The 19,864-nt window shown below is 35.5% G+C and overlaps 1 protein-coding gene across 2 annotated transcripts in view; it reads left to right on the forward strand.

Annotated features, from left to right (window-relative positions):
* The window catches only part of TPR (translocated promoter region, nuclear basket protein), a 68,569-nt gene that overhangs the window by 7,471 nt on the left and 41,234 nt on the right, over positions 1-19,864 (forward strand). For both annotated transcript variants that reach the window (XM_021706307.1, XM_021706308.1), the window contains exons 5-14: positions 2,295-2,391; positions 13,112-13,215; positions 13,860-14,024; positions 14,477-14,569; positions 15,326-15,406; positions 15,487-15,574; positions 16,282-16,422; positions 16,795-16,886; positions 17,164-17,361; positions 18,776-18,883. In XM_021706307.1, coding sequence (XP_021561982.1) covers positions 2,295-2,391; positions 13,112-13,215; positions 13,860-14,024; positions 14,477-14,569; positions 15,326-15,406; positions 15,487-15,574; positions 16,282-16,422; positions 16,795-16,886; positions 17,164-17,361; positions 18,776-18,883 — 1,167 coding nt within the window. The remainder of the gene's footprint in view (positions 1-2,294; positions 2,392-13,111; positions 13,216-13,859; positions 14,025-14,476; positions 14,570-15,325; positions 15,407-15,486; positions 15,575-16,281; positions 16,423-16,794; positions 16,887-17,163; positions 17,362-18,775; positions 18,884-19,864) is intronic.

The raw sequence follows: 19,864 nt of genomic DNA on the forward strand, positions 1-19,864 counted from the left end.
GGGAGGGTGGGGCACAGGGATCATGCAGTTTTTAATCAAAAACTGCTAGCCGGGCTCGGTGACTCAGCCTGTAATCCCACGCCTTTGGGAGGCTGAGGTGAGTGGATTGCCTGAGCCCGCGGGTTCGAGACCCGCCTGAGAAGGTGAGACCTCATCTCTACAATAAAATCAAAAAATTAGCCGGGTGTGGTAGTGCGCGCCTGTAATTCCGGCTACTCGGAAGGCTGAGGTGGAAGGATCGCCAGAGCCCAGCAGGTTGAGGCTGCGGTGGCCGGGAGTGGCCACTGTACTCCAGCCTGGGCGACAGAGTGAGACTCCAACTCAAAAAAACAACAAAACAACAACAAAAAAAACTGCTGAAAACTCAGTGTGGTGTGGACAGGTGCGAGAAGGTGCGCTTATAAAACACCCATCATGAAATTGGCAAACCTGTTGAAGCTGACAATGCTAGTTGGTACACTGATGCTGATGTGTTCCTAGAACACGTACCTAGCAGGGGAAGCCTGTACTACAAGGGGCCTACCCTCCAAAAGATAATTCTGTTTTCTTGGGCCTCATTTACCTATTAAAATGGGCAAAAAACCTGAGGAGACATTTCTCCAGAGAAGATGTAAAAATGGCCAACAGATATATGGAAAGGTGTGCAGTATCACTAATGATAAGGAAAATGCAAATTAAAATAACTATGAGATATCAACTCTGACCCTTTAATTTGGCTGTTACCCAAAAGACAAGAGATAAATGTTGGTGAGGGTGTAGAGAAAAGAGAATCCTTGTACACATTTGTTGAGAATGTAGATTGGTGCAACCATTATGGGAAACAGGGTGGAGAGTCCTAAAGAAATTAAAAATAAAGCTACCATATGACCCAACAATCCCTCTTCTGGGTATATACCCAAAGGAGATGAACTCACCACCTCATAAAGATACCTGCACTCCACTTTCATTGCAGCATTACTCAAAATAATCAAGGTACAGAAACAGCTTAAGTGTCCATTGATGGATGAATAATTAAAGAACATGTATATGGATGTATGCAAAATGGAATGTTATTTAGCCTTAAAAAAGGAGGAGATCCTGCCATGCACTGCAACATGAAGGAACCTGGAGGACGTTATGCTTAGTAAATAAGCCAGACACAGAGAGAAAAATACTGCATGATCTCATTTATATGTATAATCTACAAATAATCAACTATCCAGAGAATAAAACCATGCAAAGAAGAGTAGGGTGCTCTAAGTCAAAGGATACAAAGTATCAAGTACTATGGAAGATGAACAAATTTAGAAATATACTGTACAACATGAGGACTATAGTCAGTAAAATTGTATTTGGAATTTTATATAAGTAGATTTCAGCTGCTTTTGTCCAAACAAAAAATAAATAACTGTGAGGTAGTAGGTATGTTAATTTGCTTCACAATAGTAACTGTCTTCCTACCTGTATGTAGCCCATAACATCATGTTGTAAACCTTAAATATACAATAGCTTTTATTTTTAAAAAGATTTCCAATCATTAGAAAACAGTGTAAGAACTTAACAATTGGAAAAATTATCAACTCAATCCCATAGAAATTTAAAATTCTGTACATAAAAATGAAATGCCAATAAATAATTTGGAAGTAATTTTTTAGTAAAAATATGACTATTTATAGCCTTAATACCTGAATACTTTCAAATTATAAGGAAATCATTCAAGGGAGAAATAGGCAAAGGAAATTTTTTTAAAAAATCAGAGAGGGAGCTATAAAATGGCCAATGGCAACATGAAACATTTCTTCACGTGTAATCAGAAAAATGCAGGTAAAACAACAATAAGGTAATTCTTTTTCACTTTCCCATGTTAGCATCAACTGCTGTCTTTCTTAGAATAATTGGTTCTGGCATAAGTAGCTTGGGATTGGTATTTATAACTCAAAAGCATATAAATTGCTATTGTCTTGGTGTAAATCAATTTAACAAAATATATTAAAGGTTTTAAGTAACTCTATTTCTAGGAATCTTTCTTGAGAAATAATTTGAACTAAGGTATAAATGCAGTGATATTCCAAGTAATTAGGATATTTCCATGTGATAAAAAGGGATGTGGGAAAAAAATTTTGCCTAGTAAGAATGTTTTAACTATCCAAAATATGAATAGAAAAATGAGTATTTTTAAGCTTTTGATGCAATAAGTTAGAGAAAGAAAACCAGACACTTTTAAACTTCATCTAATGTCAGCTAAAGTGACAATTCTGTATTCAATTTCCTATATTGCTCAACTTTAATTGATTACTTACTCCTTCATATGACAGAGCCAATTTACAAGAACAAAGGAAGAATTGGAAGCTGAGAAAAGAGACTTAGTTAGAACCAACGAGAGACTGTCTCAAGAACTTGAATACTTAACAGGTATTAAGAAGGAAATGCTTTTGCTTTTAGCTCCATTCTTTGCTTTTTCTTCTGATAGTGCTAAGAATTAAACCCTAGTCTGGTTTTGATGCTGTTTCTTTGTTATGATTCAGTATAGAGTTCAGTGTAATAGCCTGTTATTTCTCCTGCTTATTTATCTGTAAACCATTATCCAGTGTTTAAAGAGTTTAGAATGTACACAAATGAAAAACATCTCAAAGAATTATTAATTTGGACCAAATGTTACAATCGGAAGCAGTTTAAATGTTCAGTTGCAAAGTCTAAATTAGTATTCATTTTATGTAAACGTGCTTGCTATCTATAAGTATTCAATATAAGAATCTATAAAGAGGGACTCAAGAAAACCCAGAATAAAGTCACTGGAGGTGAGATCAGGTGAATAGGGAGGGTGGGGCACAGGAGTCATACCAATTTTGGTCAAAAACTGCTGGACACTCAGCATGGTGTAGGCAGGTATGTTGTCATTGTGAAAGAATCAGTCACCTGTTTGCCACAACTCTGGATGTTTCTTCTGCAAATCATGACGGAACCCTCTCAAAACTTCCAGATAAAATCTTTGGTTGACTGTTTAAGCCAGAGGAACAAATTCCAAGTGTACTACAAAGAGCCTGCCCTCCGAAGGATAATTCTGGTTATTTTTGGTTCCATATTTTAAAGAAGACTGAAGGAAGTTTACGAAGTAGGAATATAAAATATATAAATAGAATATAGTATATTATACAGCTGATGTGTTTAGGTGAACTTGACTCTGAAGCCGTTAATAGTATGAAATTTCCTTTGGTTTATTTTTTTATGGTTTTTTAAAAATACTTATTTCTATGAAATAAAGGGAAGAACTGTGAAATAAAGGGAAGAACTGTGAAATAAAGGGAAGAATTTTCAGATATTTATATTCCTAGGCAGTAATGTCCAGTCAGGTAAGTATATTTTTTCAGTCTCAGAAAAGAGTTAATTTAAAATATTGGTTGATTATGGTGATCAGCTAGTGGTTGTTAAAATTGAATGAATTAATTAGTTTTATAAAAACTTTAAAAAAGCTTGAATGTTTAAGAAATGTTTTTTAGATGTATATTCTGGCTGTTTTGAGTAGAAAGTTTTTATATTTATTGTTGCTTTTTGGCATAACAAATGACTATTTATAACATTTTAATAAATCTTTGGGTATATATCAGGAAAAAAAGTTAATGCTGAATATTTAACTTAAGATACTGTATTTAAAATAAACCCAGATAAGGATAACTCACTTATTTGACTGAATACACACATTTCAATTATTTATAGTCTATTTGTTGAAATTAAATTTGTAATTAAGTATGGCAGAAACAAGTTAAAAGAGGGGAGTGGTCAACTATAGTTGACCCTTAAATAATACAGGGGTTGGGGTCCAACCCCATGCAGTTGAAAATTAGCATGTAACCTTTGACTCACCAAAAACTTAACTACTGATAGCCTGTTGTTGACTAGGAAGCCTTATTCATAGTACAAACAGTCGATTGACATATGTTTTGTATGTGATATGCATTATGAACTGTATGCTTTCAATAAAGTAAGCTAGAGAATAGAAAATGTTATTAAGAAAACCATAAGGACAAAATATATTTACTATTAAGTAATGGATCATTATAAAGGTCTGTGTCATCATTGTCTTTGCATTATATAGCCTGAAAAGGAGGAGAAAGAAGAGAGCTTGGTCTTACTATCTTGGGGGCGGCAGAGACAGAAGAGATAGAGGAGGTAGAAAGAGAGGCAGGCAAACTATAACTTAACAAATACAATGTAATTTCTGATATTTTTGCTTTTTTCATTTTTCTAGAAATGTTTTTATATAGTACCAGTCCTCCTTCCACCATTTGCTTTAGTTTCAGTGCTTGTATCATAGAAGGGTCTATGTCCTAAAGGAAGTCAAAAGGAGTCTTAAATAATCAGAACTCTGCCAGACAGTCTAATGTAGTTTGTTTTCTGGCACTGCTGCTTCTGTGTCGTTTTCCTCATCATTCTGGCACTGGTTCAGATGCACTCATTCCCGTTCAGTTGTCTTCAGTTAATTTCTTTGGTGTGGTGTCTATTAGCTCTTGAATTTCTCCAAGATCCATATCTTGCAACCCTTCACCCCCTAACCTTTTTTGCCATATCTACAATCTCTTTCTTGTCTTGATTGGCACTGTTGTAAATCTTATGAAGTCATGCACAACCTCTGGACAGTTTTCTTCAGTAGGAATTTATTATTTCAGCCTTGATGGCTTTCATGGGTTTTTCTATAACGATGATGGCATCTTCAATGGTATAATCTTTCCAGACTTTCATGGTATTTTCTCTCTTGGGGTTCTCTTCCATATTGTTGACAATTCTTTCCGTAAAGTACCACGTGCAGTAAACCTTAACAGTTCTTATGACCCCTGATCTAGAGGCTGATTAGACACATTGTGTTTGGGGCAAGTAGACCATCAGTGCCTTTGGTATTGAACTTATGAGTTCTGGGCAGCCAGAGGCATTGTCTAATATCAGAAGAACTTTAAAAGCCAGCTCCTTACAGGCAAGGCACTTTCTAACTTCAGGGACAAAGCATCGATGGAACCAATTTAGAAAAAAGGGTTCTCATTCAGGCCTTCTTGTTTACAACCAAAAACTAGCAGCTGATATTTATCTTTTTTCTCCAAGACATGGAGGTTAGCAACTTGGGGGTCCTATTCATAAATCTAACTGCATTTGCACAAAACAATAGAGTTAGCCTATCCTTTCCTGCCTTATATCCTGGCATTCACTTCTCCTCCTTACTAATAAATGGAAATGTCTTTGGTGGCATTTTTTTTTTCCATAATAGGGCACTTTTGTCTTTATTCAAAACATGTTCAGGCAAATGTCCTTCTCGGTGATTTTCTTTTTTATCCAAGTGATGCTCAGACAACTGTCGCCAAGAAGGAACCAGGTGTTGCAAGTGCATTCAAAATGCTGATGATCAGTGTCCTGCAGTTCACATTGTCCTACTAAGTTGTGTTCTTCATCTACGCACAAGCTGAGTGATCAGTGATTTTCTTAATGGCATCTAGGAACTCATCTGCTGTCTTTTGGTTCACAGTACCTGCTTCTCCTGTTATCTTGACATTTTTTAAAGCCAAATCTTTTTCTAGAATTTTAAAACCATCCTTTACTGTCATTAAATTCTCCAGCTTTAGATAATTCACCTTCCATTTGCTTTAAGTTGTTATATAATTCTCTTTATCGCAGATCATTTTAGAGTCTACAGGTACATCTTATAGCAATCCTGCACCCACATAAAAGCTGTATTTTCTATACAAAATAAGGCATTTGTCAGAAATGCAAGTTTTTCCTGCTGCTGGCATAGCTGCGGTGATAACTTCACAAGTTTTCTTTTCTTTCTCTACAATGGTCTTTACACTGGATTCACTTATGTTGAAATGGCAGATAATCACAACTGCAGACCTCAAGATACAGCACATACCAAGCAATTCAACTTTTTCTTTTTTTTTAAATTTTTATTATAAAGATATGGGGTACATTTCAGGATTAGGTTTGTAAACACTGATCATGCAGGTACCCTTGTTGATGAGGTGTGCCCCTCCCTCCCCTAGCAGTTTCCCTCAACTCCCAATCCCACCCCCACCCCCGACAGTTTCCCACTACTGCCAATCACTTTCTTATAGCATTGTAATTGTTCAAAGTCAGCTAATGAGTGAGAACATATGGAACTCAGTTCTATGTTTCTGTGATAAATCACTGAATATAATCGACTGCAAATCCATATATTTATCCTTCTTTATGGCTGTATATTTTTCCATTGTGTATATGTACCACATTTTTTAATCTAGTCCAGCTTCGATGGGCAACACGGTTAGTCCCGTGTTTTTGCTATTGTGAATAGAGCTGCAACAAACATACATGTGCAGGTATCCTTTTTATAGAATAATTCGAGTTCCTTCGGGTATATTCCCAATAGGGGGATCACTGGGTCATATGGAAGGTCAATTTCTAGTTCTTTCAGAAATCGCCACAATGTCTTCCAAAGAGGTTGTACTAGTCTGCATTCCTACCAGCAATGTAGAAGCGTTCCTTTTTCTTCACATCCTTGTCGACACCTGTTGTTGTTTATTAATGATGGCCATTCTTACAGGGGTTAGGTGGTATCTCAATGTGGTTTTGATTTGCATTTCTCTGATGATGAGTGAGGCTGAGCACTTTTTCATGTGTCTGTTTGCTGCCTGTATATCTTTTGAGAAGTGTATTCATGTCTTTTGTCCACTTTTTAAAGGGGCTTTTTTTTTCCCTTTGGCGTGTTTGAGTTCCTTGTAGATCCTAGATGTTAGGCCTTTGTCAGATATACAGTTGGCAAATATTTTTTCCCTTTCTGTGGACTCTCCCTGATCTCTTGATGGTTTCTTTTGCTTTGCAGAAGCTCGTTAATTTGATGAGGTCTCACTTGTCTATTTTATTTCTTAAGGTATTGGCCTTTAGGGTTCAGAATAGGAATGGATTTCCAGTTCCAATTTCCATAAGAGTATTTCCTGCGCTTTCTAAGATTCTTATAGATTGAGATTTTACGTTTAGGTCTTTGATCCATTTAGAGTTAATTTTTGTGTATGGTGATAGATGGGGTCCTGTTTCAATCTTCTGCATGTGGTCAAAGCCAGTTTTCCCAGCATCATTTACTGAATAGATTCTCCTGTCCCCAGTGGTTGTTGTTGGAGACTTTGTCAAAGATGAGTTGGTTGAGGAATTGAGGCTTTGCTTCTGGAATTTCTATCCTGTTCCATTGGTCTATATGCCTGTTCTTGTACCAATACCAGGCTGTTTTGATTACTGTAGCCTTATAGTAAAGTTTGAAATCTGGAAGTGTGATGCTTCCTGCTTTGTTTCTTTTGCTAAGGATTGTTTTGGCTATTTGTGGTTATTTATGTTTCCATATGAATTTCTGTATTGTCATTTCCAGGTCTGAGAAGGATGATGTTGGTAACTTAATGGATATTGCATTGAATCTGTAGATTGCCTTTGGTAGGATGGACATCTTAACAATGTTACTTCTTCCTATCCATGAGTATGGGATATTTTTCCATTTGTTTATGTCTTCTTGGATTTCTTTGAGCAGTGTTTTGTAATTCTCATCGTAAAGGTCTTTCACTTCTCTGGTTAAGAAGATGCCGAGATATTTGATTATTTGGTGGTTATTGTGAATGGGACTGTGCTTTTTATTTGGGTCTCTGCCTCTTGTTGTAGGTGTATAGGAATGCAGCTGTCTTTTGCACATTTATTATGTACCCTGAGACTTTGCCAAAGTCTTTTATCAGTATAAGCAGGTTTTTGACAGATTCTCTTGAATTTTCAAGGTATAGGATCATATCATCAGCAAAGAGGGATAACTTGACTTTCTCTTTTTCTGTTTGGATACTCCTGATTTCCTTCTTTTGTCTAATTGCCTGTGCTAGGACTTCCAACACAATATTGAAAAAGAGGGGTGAGAGTGGGCAGCCTTGTCTTGTTCCAGTTTTCAGGGAAAGTGTTTCTAGTTTCTATCCATTTAGCAATATGTTAACTGTGGGTTTATCATAGATGGCACCTGCTATTTTGAGGTATGTTCCTTCTATACCCAGGTGTTTAAGGGTTTTTATCAAGCAGGGATACTGGATTTTATCAAAAGCTTCTTGTGCATCTAATGAGATAATCATGTGGTTCTTGTTTTTACATCTGTTGATATATTTAATGACATTTATAGTCTTGCAAATGTTGAACCAGCCCTACATCCTGGGAATGAAGCCTACTTGGTCATGGTGGATGATTTTTGAGATGTGTTTTGGATCCAATTTGCTAGAATCTTGTTGAGGATTTTTGCATCAATGTTCATAAGGGATATTGGTCTGTAGTTCTCTTTCTTTGTTGGATCTTTACCCAGTTTGGGTATCAATGTAATGTTAGCTTCATAAAGTGATTTGGGGAGAATTCCATCTTTCTCAATGGCCTGGAATACTTTCAATAGGATTGGTATCAGCTCTTCCTTGTACGTTTTGTAGAAACCGGAAAGCCATCCGGTTCAGGGCTTTTTTTGGTAGGTAGTTTTCGTATGACAGAGTCAATTTCCTGGGTTGTTATTGGTCTATTAGTGTCTCAGTATCTTCTTGTTTTAACATGGGGAGGTTGTGTGATGTCAGAAAGTCCTCCATTTCATCTAGGTTATCAAATTTCCTTATAGGTGTACATAGTAATCTCTGATAATCCTGTATTTCTTCGGGGTCAGTTTTGATTTGGTCTTTTGTATTTCTGATTGTGTTTATTTGGGCTTTTTCTCTCTTTTTCTTGGTCATTCTGTCTAGGGACCCATCAATCTTGTTAATTCTTTCAAAGAGCCAGCTTTTTGTTTTGTTGATGTTTTCTGTGGTATTTTTGTTTTCTATGTCCTGTATTTGGGCTCTTATTTTTGTAATTTGGATTCTTCTGCTAAAGTTGGGGTTTTGGTGGTCTTCTTTTTCTAGCTCCCTTAGGTTATTTGTTAGGCTCTCCTCTTGTGATCTTTCCATTTTCTTGATGTGTGCTCATAGAGAGATAAATTTCCCTCGTAAAACTGATTTCATAGCATCCCAGAGGTTTTGGTAAGTTTCTTCATTTTCATTTGTTTCCAGGAATCTTTTGATTTCTTCTTTGATTTCAGTGTTGACCCTGTCGTTGTTCAGCATCATGCTGTTTAGTGTCCATGTCTTTGTGGGCTTTGGGGAAATGTTGTTGGTTTTGACATTTATTTTTATCCCAGTGGTCTAAGAATGTGCATGGCAAGATTTCAACCTTATGGATTTGTTTATGCTTGATTTATTGCCAAGGATGTGATTGATCTTGGAGTATGTTCCATGTGGTGATGAGTAGAAGTGTATTCTGTGGTTGCTAGGTGAAATAATCTGTAGGTATCCACTAAGTCCATTTGGTCAAATGTCAAGTTTAGGTGCTGGATCTCCTTGTTGATTTTTTGCCTTGATGATCTATCTAGGGCTGTCAGTGGGGTATTTAAATCTCCTGCTATAATAGTGTTAGAGTCAATATTTTTTTTTTAGTTTATTTAGTAGTTGTTTTTTAAAGGCTGGTGCTCCTATTTTGGGTGCATATATGTTTAGGATGAATATTTCTTTTGTTTGAATTTTTGCATTACTGATGAGATGAGGGAAGTTTTCTTGAATAATACATGGAATGTTTGTTCCAGTGTGGTCTCTCTCTCTCTCTTTCTGCCTCGGGAACTCCAGTTATCATTATGTAGTGTCCTTTTGCATCTTTTTAAATTTTTGATAGTTTAAAGGTTGTTTTGTCTGATATTAAGATTGCAACCCCTACCTTCTTTTGTGATACATTTGCCTGGAAACTCATTTTCCGTCCTTTAACTTTGAGTCAGTGTGCGTCCTTTGTAGTGAGATGAGTCTCCTGGATGTAGCAAATAATGGGCTCATGGTTTCTTATCCAGTCCACCATTCTGTGTCTTTTCAGTGGTGCATTTAGTCCATTCACATTCAGGCTAATTATTGAAATGTGGGAGTTTATCCCTGTCATAAGGTTCTTATAGAATTGTTGTTCCTGTTTATTTGTTGTCTTTCCTTTGGTTTTGGGGATGATTCATGTGTGTTTTCTATCATTTCCCTGTACTCTTGTGAAGAACATTGTCATTCTTTTCTCCTTTTCTTATGTATTTAATACTTTAAATGTTTCTTGTAGAGGTGGTCTAGAGGCAGCATAAGTTCTTAGGGATTGGATGTCTGGGAAAGATTTTATTTCTCCCTCACTGATGAAGCTTAGCTTGACTGGGTAGGTTATTCTTGGTTGAAATTGTTTATCTTTGAGAACGTTGAAGATTGGGCTCCAAGCTCTCCTACCCTGAAGGGTTTCTGTAGATAAATCTGCTATTCTAATTGAACTTCCCTGGTAGGTAGTGTGACCTTTTTCTCTTGCTGCCTTTAGGAGTTTTTCTTTTATACCTACTTCGTTCAGGCGAACTATTATGTGTCTGGGAGTTGGTCTTCTCATTTGTTGTCTTGCAGGGATTCTCTGAATCTCTTGTGTTTGAATTTTTGTATCACTGATGAGATGAGGGAAGTTTTCTTGAATAATTCATGGAATGTTTGTTCCAGTGTGGTCTCTCTCTCTCTCTCTCTCTCTCTCTCTCTTTCTGCCTGAGGAAGTCCAATTACTCTTAGATTCGGTCTCTTGAAGTAATCATTCATCTCTTGAAGGTTTTGTTCTGTCTTTTTAAGCTTCTCTTCTATGTTTTTGACTGTATGGGTTAGTTCTGTATTTTGGTCTTCAAGCTCTGAGATTCTTTCTTCTGCCTTGCTAATTCTGCTTTCCATGCTTTTAGTTTGTTATTTATTTCAATCACTGTATTCTTTACTGCTGTTATTTCAGTTATCAGCTCCTTCCTGTTTTCCTCTTGTTTCTCCTCAATTCTTTTTATTCTCTTTATTAATGTCTTGATGTCTGGGTTTGTCTTATGTGACCAGTCATTCTGGGGGCTCTTCATTGTTTGCATTCCAAAGACCTCCCAGAGGTCTATGTGAGACCTATATTCTTTTTTGTTGTTGTTTTTTCTTCATTTGTTTAGATTTTCCTCCCCACTTTTTCCTTTTCCCCTCTTCCCTTGTCTTCTTTAATTCTGTTGTTCAGGGATGAAGGGGTTGCTTTTACTTCTGTTTGTTCAATCTCCTATTCTTATTTATGTATATCCTCTGGTTTTGTTCAATTCTGGAGCAGGACTATAGGTTGGGGGCAATCCTTTTTGCAGTTTTGAGATTTAATTGAGCTGTGACTCAAGAATCAATCTGCAGATCCCAGTATCCACCAACAGGTGTTTAGATAATCTGGAACCCATTTTCCACTGCCTTGCAGTCTGTCCATGCAGTGGTGTTGTAGGTTTACTCCCTGAAAGCAAAATGAGATTAAAAAAGGAGGGGGGTGGGAATTGGAGCAAGGAGTGGTGGGAAGAGGGAGGTGGAGAGAGAGGAATAAGAGGGAAAACAGACAAACATACCAACTAGCAAATGAAGAGATGTGGAGACCAATGCGAGTAAAAAGAAAAACAACAACAAACAAACCAACAACCATACAAAAAAACTAAAACATACAAGCTAAACAACCTCCTTATTGGTGTGCTGTTCTGCTATACAAAGATGGGGTCTAAAGAGAAAAATAAAATAGAATAGAATAAAGTCAGTAAACTAACAAAACCAAAGCAAGTATGAAAATGTTATTGATATCAGTAAGAAGAGAGGGAAAACAAGATGGGTGAGACAGACAAAAAATTAAAAAAAAGTTAAAACAGTGAACCATGCACACTCTGAAACTTTTCCTTTAAGTCCAGTGTCCTTTCAGCTCTGATTTCTACCTCTCTTTGAAGGCTGGTAGATTTGTTCACAGTTAGGGTCAATTGCCCCTGGAGGGTCGTTCAGATCTGGACTGCCTGCCAAATCTGTCACTCCAGTCTGGCCTGTCTATTTAGCATGGAGGAGGAACTTCTGTCCTTCCTATTCTGATGTTGTTACCCTGGATCCCAAGCTGGGAGGTGGGCCTAGCCGGTAGAAGGTGATCTCTTTTTCTGCTGCAGTGGGAGACTGCTAGGCGATCCAGGCCGGGCTGGGTGGAAGTTGGAGGCTGCCCAGGGCGGGAGGGAGCAGGCATTGGTAGTGGTGGTGGTGGCAGCACCCCCAGGAGCCTGGCCCCTGGTGAGGGGTGGGGCATGGCAGCTGCAGTCGCAGTAGTGAAGTGTCTGGGTGGAGGCTTCACGTCCCAGAGCCATGGATGTTCTCAGGCAGAGGTGGGGCAACCTGAAGAGCAGGCTGCCAACAATGGGATCCACAGCCCCCGGAGGAGAGCGAGAGTCTTTATTCATGTTCTCTTTCACGGAGGGTCTCATGGACCAAACTGCCCTGTCACCATCTTGCTGTAAGTCTCCCACTTCAATTTTTTCTTAAAATATTATAACTTTTCTCTGCTTCTTGGAAGCACTTCCAGCCTCACTAGTGGTGATGTGGTAGGTTCCATGGTGTTATTCAAGGTTTATGGTATTGCAGTAAACACGTCAAATATGCAAGAACCTCAAGAGATCACTTTTTCCTACAATACACAATTTACTGGAGAAGCAAACTGCTCATGGGAAATGATTAGTGTCATACAGCATTTTAAACAGATACAACACTTGAGCTCACCTCAATAGCAATGGGAGGTGGCTGTGAAATTATTACAGGAGTGCAGCATGTACTAGAGTTAAATTTATGCAGTTATGATTTAATACTTACATTGGTTTGCATTTCTCTCAATAGTGAATGGTGCCATGTACTATATGTGTTTGTGTGCATAAGTGATAGATTTTAACTTTTGATAACATGTATATAAACTTCATAGCAGGAAATGATAAAATAGGCTAGTAGCTACATATATTTTATGCAATCATGACATACCCAACTTTTTAATTTTTTGCTATTTTTAGGCTGTGTGGTTGGTCTGAGTTTTTTCAAATTTTTGTGCTTTTCTAAAAAGCTTTCCAGTATATTTGTTGGAAATTATGAGTAGAATTGGATTTGCACAGTTTATATCCATGTTGTTCAAGGGCCAAGCATACTTACTTTATATTAAAGGTTTATATACCTAGAAATATGCTTTTGATGTTTGGTTTCCTTAAGTGTTGATTAGTTATTCTTTTTGAATTATCTTTTGACCTTTCTAGAGGATGTTAAACGTCTAAATGAAAAACTTAAAGAAAGCAACGCAACAAAGGGTGAACTTCAGTTAAAATTGGATGAACTTCAAGCTTCTGATGTTTCTGTGAAGGCAAGTAACAATTCCTAATGCACAAAGTACAATTCTTGCTTAAAACTTAACCTAAGTTAAATTTTAAAGATAGACTACAAAGTAATTAAAAGCTGTGTTTTGTTTTGTATTTAATGTCAGAATTAAGCATTTGGACAATTTTCATTGAACTGTTTTGCTTATTTGGAATTTAAATTTGTTGTCATTCTTACATGACATTTTCTGTTAGTTAAGAACTTATAGCCGGGCTCGGTGGCTCAGCTTGTAATCCCGTGCTTTGGGAGGCTGAGGTGAGTGGATTGCCTGAACCTACGGGTTCGAGACCCACCTGGGCAACTTGGCGAGACCTCATCTCTACAATAAAATAAAAAGTTTAGCTGGGTGTGGTAGCGCACACCTGTAGTTCCAGCTACTTGGAAGGCTGAGGCAGAAGGATCACTGGAGCCCAGCAGGTCGAGGCTGTGGTGCCCAGGAGTGGCCACTGCACTCCAGTCTGGGTAACAGAGTGAGACTCCAACTCAAAAAAAAAAAAATAAGAACTTATGCAAATATTTATTTCTGGTTTGAAATAAAATTCTGCTTGTGTCTTAATAGCTAAAGGCAAAATCTTTTGAATAACCATATATTATCTTTAACTGTAAGCATTATTTTCTTGGATTCTTTAGTTTCGAGAAAAACGCTTGGAACAAGAAAAGGAATTGCTACATAATCAGAATATATGGCTGAATACAGAGTTGAAAACCAAAACTGATGAACTTCTAGCTCTTGGAAGAGAAAAAGGAAATGAGATTCTAGAACTTAAATGTAATCTTGAAAACAAAAAAGAAGAGGTAAATAGTAAATTGTATTTTTCTTCATGTTCAGTATAATCTACATATGTGTGTCAGTTTATTAAATATGTAGTGTACCTGATTAGTTGTATTGGAAGGTTAGGGGTTAAATTTGGAGGCCATAACTCATTAACATTTGACCTGGGGAAATCACCCAGTTGCATTTAAATAAAGAACTGTAGCATATTCTTTGTTGAATTTGATACTGTACTTCTTTTGAAGTATGTTTTCTAAAACATTTGTTTAAGCAGTGGTGGTTTAGTTTTTGTGAGCTAAATCGAAACTTAATATTTAATGAACAGTTAGTCTTCATTTTCCTAAATATGCATATTTTTAGTTGCTTTTTTGGGTGACAGGGATTAATTTGCTCTTCCTTGGCACCATAAACCTCATATCAAAGTAATTTCAGTGAATAATGATATCATTCCTCTCTGCCTGCTTTTTGTTTCTAGGTTTCTAGACTGGAAGAACAGATGAATGGCTTAAAAACATCAAATGAGCATCTTCAGAAGCATGTAGAGGATTTGTTAACCAAATTAAAAGAGGTATATAGAACCACTTTAAAGTATATTTCTATTATAAGAATATTTAAGTGCTAGGGGAACGTGGGGAGAAAAGAATTTTAAAGTGCTTATGAAGTTATTTTACAAAATCATGTTATATTTTAATCTTTCTATAGCACCACAAAGCATACCACTTCCATATGGTATAAAATATAGAGTAAAATATAATCCGAAGCCAGGCTCGGTGGCTCAGCCTGTAATCCCGCGCCTTTGGGAGGCTGAGGTGAGTGAATTGCCTGAGTCCGCGGGTTCGAGACCTGCCTGGGCAGTGAGACCTCATCTCTACAATAAATCCAAAAAATCAGCCAGGCATGGTAGCACGCGCCTGTAGTTCCAGCTACTTGGATGGCTGAGGCGAAAGGATCGCCGGAGCCCAGCAGGTCGAGGCTGCGGTGGCCAGGAGCAGCCACTGCACTCCAGTCTAGGCGACAGTGAGACTCCAACTCAAAAAAAAAAATAAAAAATAAAATCCAAAATAGCGATTTTATGCTACATTCAAAATACTTTCTAAAAATGAGTATAGGTTAGTTTTAATATTGTTTAACTATTCTACTTTATGTTAAAAAAAATAATATTTTATCCTTAAAGTAGTTTAACTTTGTCTTTAAAACTGATTCTAATTTTAGTGTTTTAATCTTTATCTCTTACTTTGCAAAAATTGATTTTTTTATTTTGACATTTTTGAGCATTCTAAATTTAGTTCAGATTAGACTGCTATAATTTGATTATTTTTTTCAGGCCAAGGAGCAACAGGCCAGTATGGAAGAAAAATTCCACAATGAGTTAAATGCACACATAAAACTCTCTAACCTGTACAAGGTAAATATCCTGCCACATGTGTTAGTATATAAATGGTGCGTTATTGACTGTTAGGTAATTTTTTTAAGATTCACTTTTAGAGTGCTGCTGATGACTCAGAGGCAAAGAGCAATGAATTAACCCGAGCAGTGGATGAACTACACAAACTTTTGAAAGAAGCTGGAGAAGGTCAGTATTCTCAATTTTAGGAAAACTATTTTTGTTTTTAGATAGCAGATACTTTTTTCTATCCCTTTATAGATAATTTAGAAATTAGACTTAACTTTATTTCTTAGGGACAGAATTTGGTATAGAAGAAAAGTCTTTGGATTAGGAAATTCAGAAATATATTTTAATCAAATAGTATATTTGAAAATGTAGACATCAGTTGTTCTTTTTTTTTTTAAATCTTGTATGACTTTCTGATTTCTAATGAGACAAAAATTTTATTTTTTGTAACATTTGCTCTGATAAGTGCATTTGGGTACTATTTTACTTTATAATAAGACTCCTTTTTAAGTTATGAATAGAATTTTGTGAAGTCTTTTGTTTCCTTCAATTCTTGCATCTTATAATGCAAGCTATCTATTGCCTTTTCTAATAATTTCCTTTATTTCAGACTAGAGATAAACCAAAGACATACCTAGAACCACTTTTTTACCATTAGAGTTTCCTCGTGGTTAAGAGGCATCAAAAGGAGAAATAGACTCACCATGCCAAGACATTTTAGAAATTACAAGTAGAGCAAGAACTTTTGCTAGATAGTAACTATCAGGTGAAGCCTCTCTAGAATATATTGTCTGCTGAGAGGAAAAAAAATAATTATTCTGTTGCACTTTTTTAACTGTAAGGTATTAACTATATGCTTGAATGTTCTGTCTTTAAAATATTTTTAGCCAACAAAGGAATACAAGATCAACTTCTAGAGGTAGAGGAATCTAAAGATCAAATGGAAAAAGAAATGCTCGAGAAAATAGGGAAATTGGAGAAGGAATTAGAGAATGCAAATGACCTTCTTTCTGCCACAAAACGTAAAGGTATCACTAATAGCTTATTTTAGCCTGAAATTCTAGAACTTCCCTGTATAAAAGTCATTTCGTTTCACTAGTATTTCTCTATCAAACTCCAAGTTATATTAATAGCATTTATTTTAAAATTAATACTTTATCTGTATCTTTACTGAATCAGGTATATACCATTTGATCATACATAATTATGTAAATTCCCAAGTTATTGCATGATTTTTAGAGTTAAATTATAATAAGTGACTTTTGATGTCATATTTTATATCTTCATAGGAATTAATATGTAGTATGTAGTACATGTCTCTTTTACTTATCTTTAAAAAACTATTAGGTTTTTAATTTAAAATTTTACAAAATATACCAGATTTTTATGTGTTGGCACAGGGCCCATATTATCTGAAGAAGAGCTTGCAGCCATGTCTCCTACTGCAGCTGCTGTAGCTAAAATAGTGAAACCTGGCATGAAATTAACTGAGGTAAGAATGATATTAAATCTTGTTAAATTATTTTCCTTCAGCAAAGATGTTCAGATCTGTCTGAATTATAATTCTCAGAAAAATTATTTTAAAAATCATCTTTTAATTAATGAATCATTTTAGGAAAGGCTTATTTAGCTTGCTAGTTCTGTATAACTAACATAGTAATCAATTACATTTTGTGTTAGTGCTAAAGAATGCATTTTATGAAACTAGCTAGACTACATACTTCTGTTATTAATGGTTAAATTTGAAGTGACTCCTCTTCTGCTTTCAGCTCTATAATGCGTATGTGGAAACTCAGGATCAGTTGCTTTTGGAGAAACTAGAGAACAAAAGAATTAATAAATACCTAGATGAAATAGTAAAAGAAGTGGAAGCCAAAGCACCTATTTTGAAACGCCAGCGTGAGGAGTATGAACGTGCACAGAAAGCTGTGGCAAGTTTATCTGTTAAGCTTGAACAAGCTATGAAGGTTGGTTCCATTCCTAAATTTTAGCTGTTGGAACAATACAAGTGTGAAATCCTTGACTGTGTATTTTTTCTTAAGGTGACTGAGTCAGGAAAACCTAAATACATTTTTCAGTATTATGGTAATTACATATTTTGAATCTTATTACATTATTAAACATCACTAGTCAAAAAATGTTGTGCCTTTATTTAGCTAAAATTTTGAAAGCATTTTGTTTTTTTAAAGACACTTTGTATATTTTCTTTAAGATTCTCTAGGGGAGAACAATAGCCAAATCTTCTTGGACTGCTCTTCAAATTGAAATACTCTTTCTTTGTAATTGAACTCATTATGAATAAAACCTATTTTTTCCCCTTCATTTTAATAGTAATAAAATTCTTTAAATACATCTTCCTAACTGCTGAAGAACTTAAGGATAATTTCTCTATCTTTTTTGTAGTTGAATTTTTTGTCCTTAACATAGATCATGTGTCCTCCAGTCTAGATTCTGTAATGCTCTTTTATAAGATTCTAGTTGGTTTTAGGATCAGCTTGCTTTCTTTGTCATCTTAATCTTGTTTTGAACTCAGTAGATTTGTGTTGTTGCCATCTTTCATGAACATTTGCCTACTTCATTTTGTCACTTACTTATATTGAAATTGATTTATGCATACCTTTAGAGAAGTATGTTCAGAGGTACCTGAGACACCAGGATAAATATGAATCATCTTTAACTTAAATAGTGTTTATAATATTATGTGAAAACAACACATTATTAAGCAAAATTTTAAATATAAGATTTTGAAGCTGTAAGATTTTTGTGATCATAGCAGTTTCCTTAAAACTGTGCCCCTTAACCCCTAATAATGAGAAACCGCAAAGCACGGCATACCCTATATCCTTTTTTTTAAAGAAAAGAAAAAATAGTTTGTACATTGGCTGTTACTTCCTTAAAATTATTTACTAATACTTTTCCTTAAGTCTTTTTTCCGTCTTCCCAAATGCATTTTACTTTTGACATTTCTTTTCAAATGACTAGTGTGATGATAATGATCACCATAATTGTTGTCCTGTATTTTGGTCATATTAGCAAAGCTTTTGAGGACATTTCTGTAATATCATTATAAATTTAGTGTGGTTGTGAGATTGTAGTTAACAATAAATTTTTTTTTTGAGGGGGTGGCAAATTTCCCATCATTTTTATACAGTGACAAGCATCATAGTGATAAGCATTGTTTGAGATATTAGGAAATAATGTATTCGTATTCATATCAGAATTTCTCTTTTTTAGAGATCACTATATGATGTAAAATTTTGTAATGTATAAGTTGATTGTTATAGTATTTGATTACTATATTTTTGTTGTTTGTATACCTACTTCATGTGTACAAATCCTAGAAGGAAGTACAGAATTTTCACTTGAATTTACATTTTAAAGGAAATTCAGCGATTGCAGGAGGACACTGATAAAGCTAACAAACATTCATCTGTACTTGAGAGAGACAATCAGAGAATGGAAATACAAATAAAAGATCTTTCACAGCAGGTTAGAATTTTAGTTTCTTTTCCTATTGTTTTTTGTTTCTTTTTCTATTTACTGGCTTCTCAGTAATGTTTTAGTTTGTTTGAAGTTATCTAAGATAGAACTACTACATAAGAAATTCTAATCAATTACTGCTCTAGCAGAGTTGTAGTTTGTTCTTTCATAACCCTTACCTTTTTAAGTGTTGGATAAATTTTCAAATGATAGCTACTAGTTATAGTAAGTGAGCAAACAATTCAAACATAAATAAGTTTTCTCCAATTTCTATTCCCCCACCCCCCAAGTCCCAGAGTATAACCAGTGTTAATGGATTATTGTATTTTTGTTTTTTTGCATTCTTCTCCTTGTACAAACGTACGTGCACATATATAAATGTAAGGAAGAGTAGTTTGATTTTATTGCAATAAAATCATACTACATGCATTACTCTGTCACTGTTTTGTTTTTTTGTTTTTTGTTTTTTGTTTTTTGAGACAGGATATCATTCTTGCCCAGGCTAGAGTGCAGTGGTGCATTCTCAGCTCACTGCAACCTTAATCTCTTGGACTTAAACAACCCTCCACCTTAGCCTTCAAGTAGCTGGGACTATAGGCATGTACCAACATGCCAAGCTAATTTTTATATTTTTTTTTTGTAGAGACAAGGTCTTACTATGTTGCCCATGCTGGTGTTTTGTTTTGTTTTGTTTTTTTTTAAATGAGCAAGTCAATAAATGTAGGTCTATCACATTAATATATTTTACCCTAATTTTATGCTTTTGTATACACACATAACAAAAATTTCATATGAATGCCATCATGTACTTGTTTTTTGATTCAAAAATATATTTTTCATGCTCTCCTGTCTTACCATACAGTACAAACATAAGCACACACACAAAATAGATCCATATTTCTGTCTGGGTTTTATTTGATTATTGTTTTACAAAAATAGGGCCATGTATCTGAAATTATAATTTGGCTACTTTTTAATAAATAACAGCCT

This window comes from Carlito syrichta, unplaced genomic scaffold (assembly GCF_000164805.1).
Source record: "Carlito syrichta isolate Samal-C Ts95f unplaced genomic scaffold, Tarsius_syrichta-2.0.1 Scaffold315407, whole genome shotgun sequence".
NCBI classification, from domain to species: domain Eukaryota; kingdom Metazoa; phylum Chordata; class Mammalia; order Primates; family Tarsiidae; genus Carlito; species Carlito syrichta.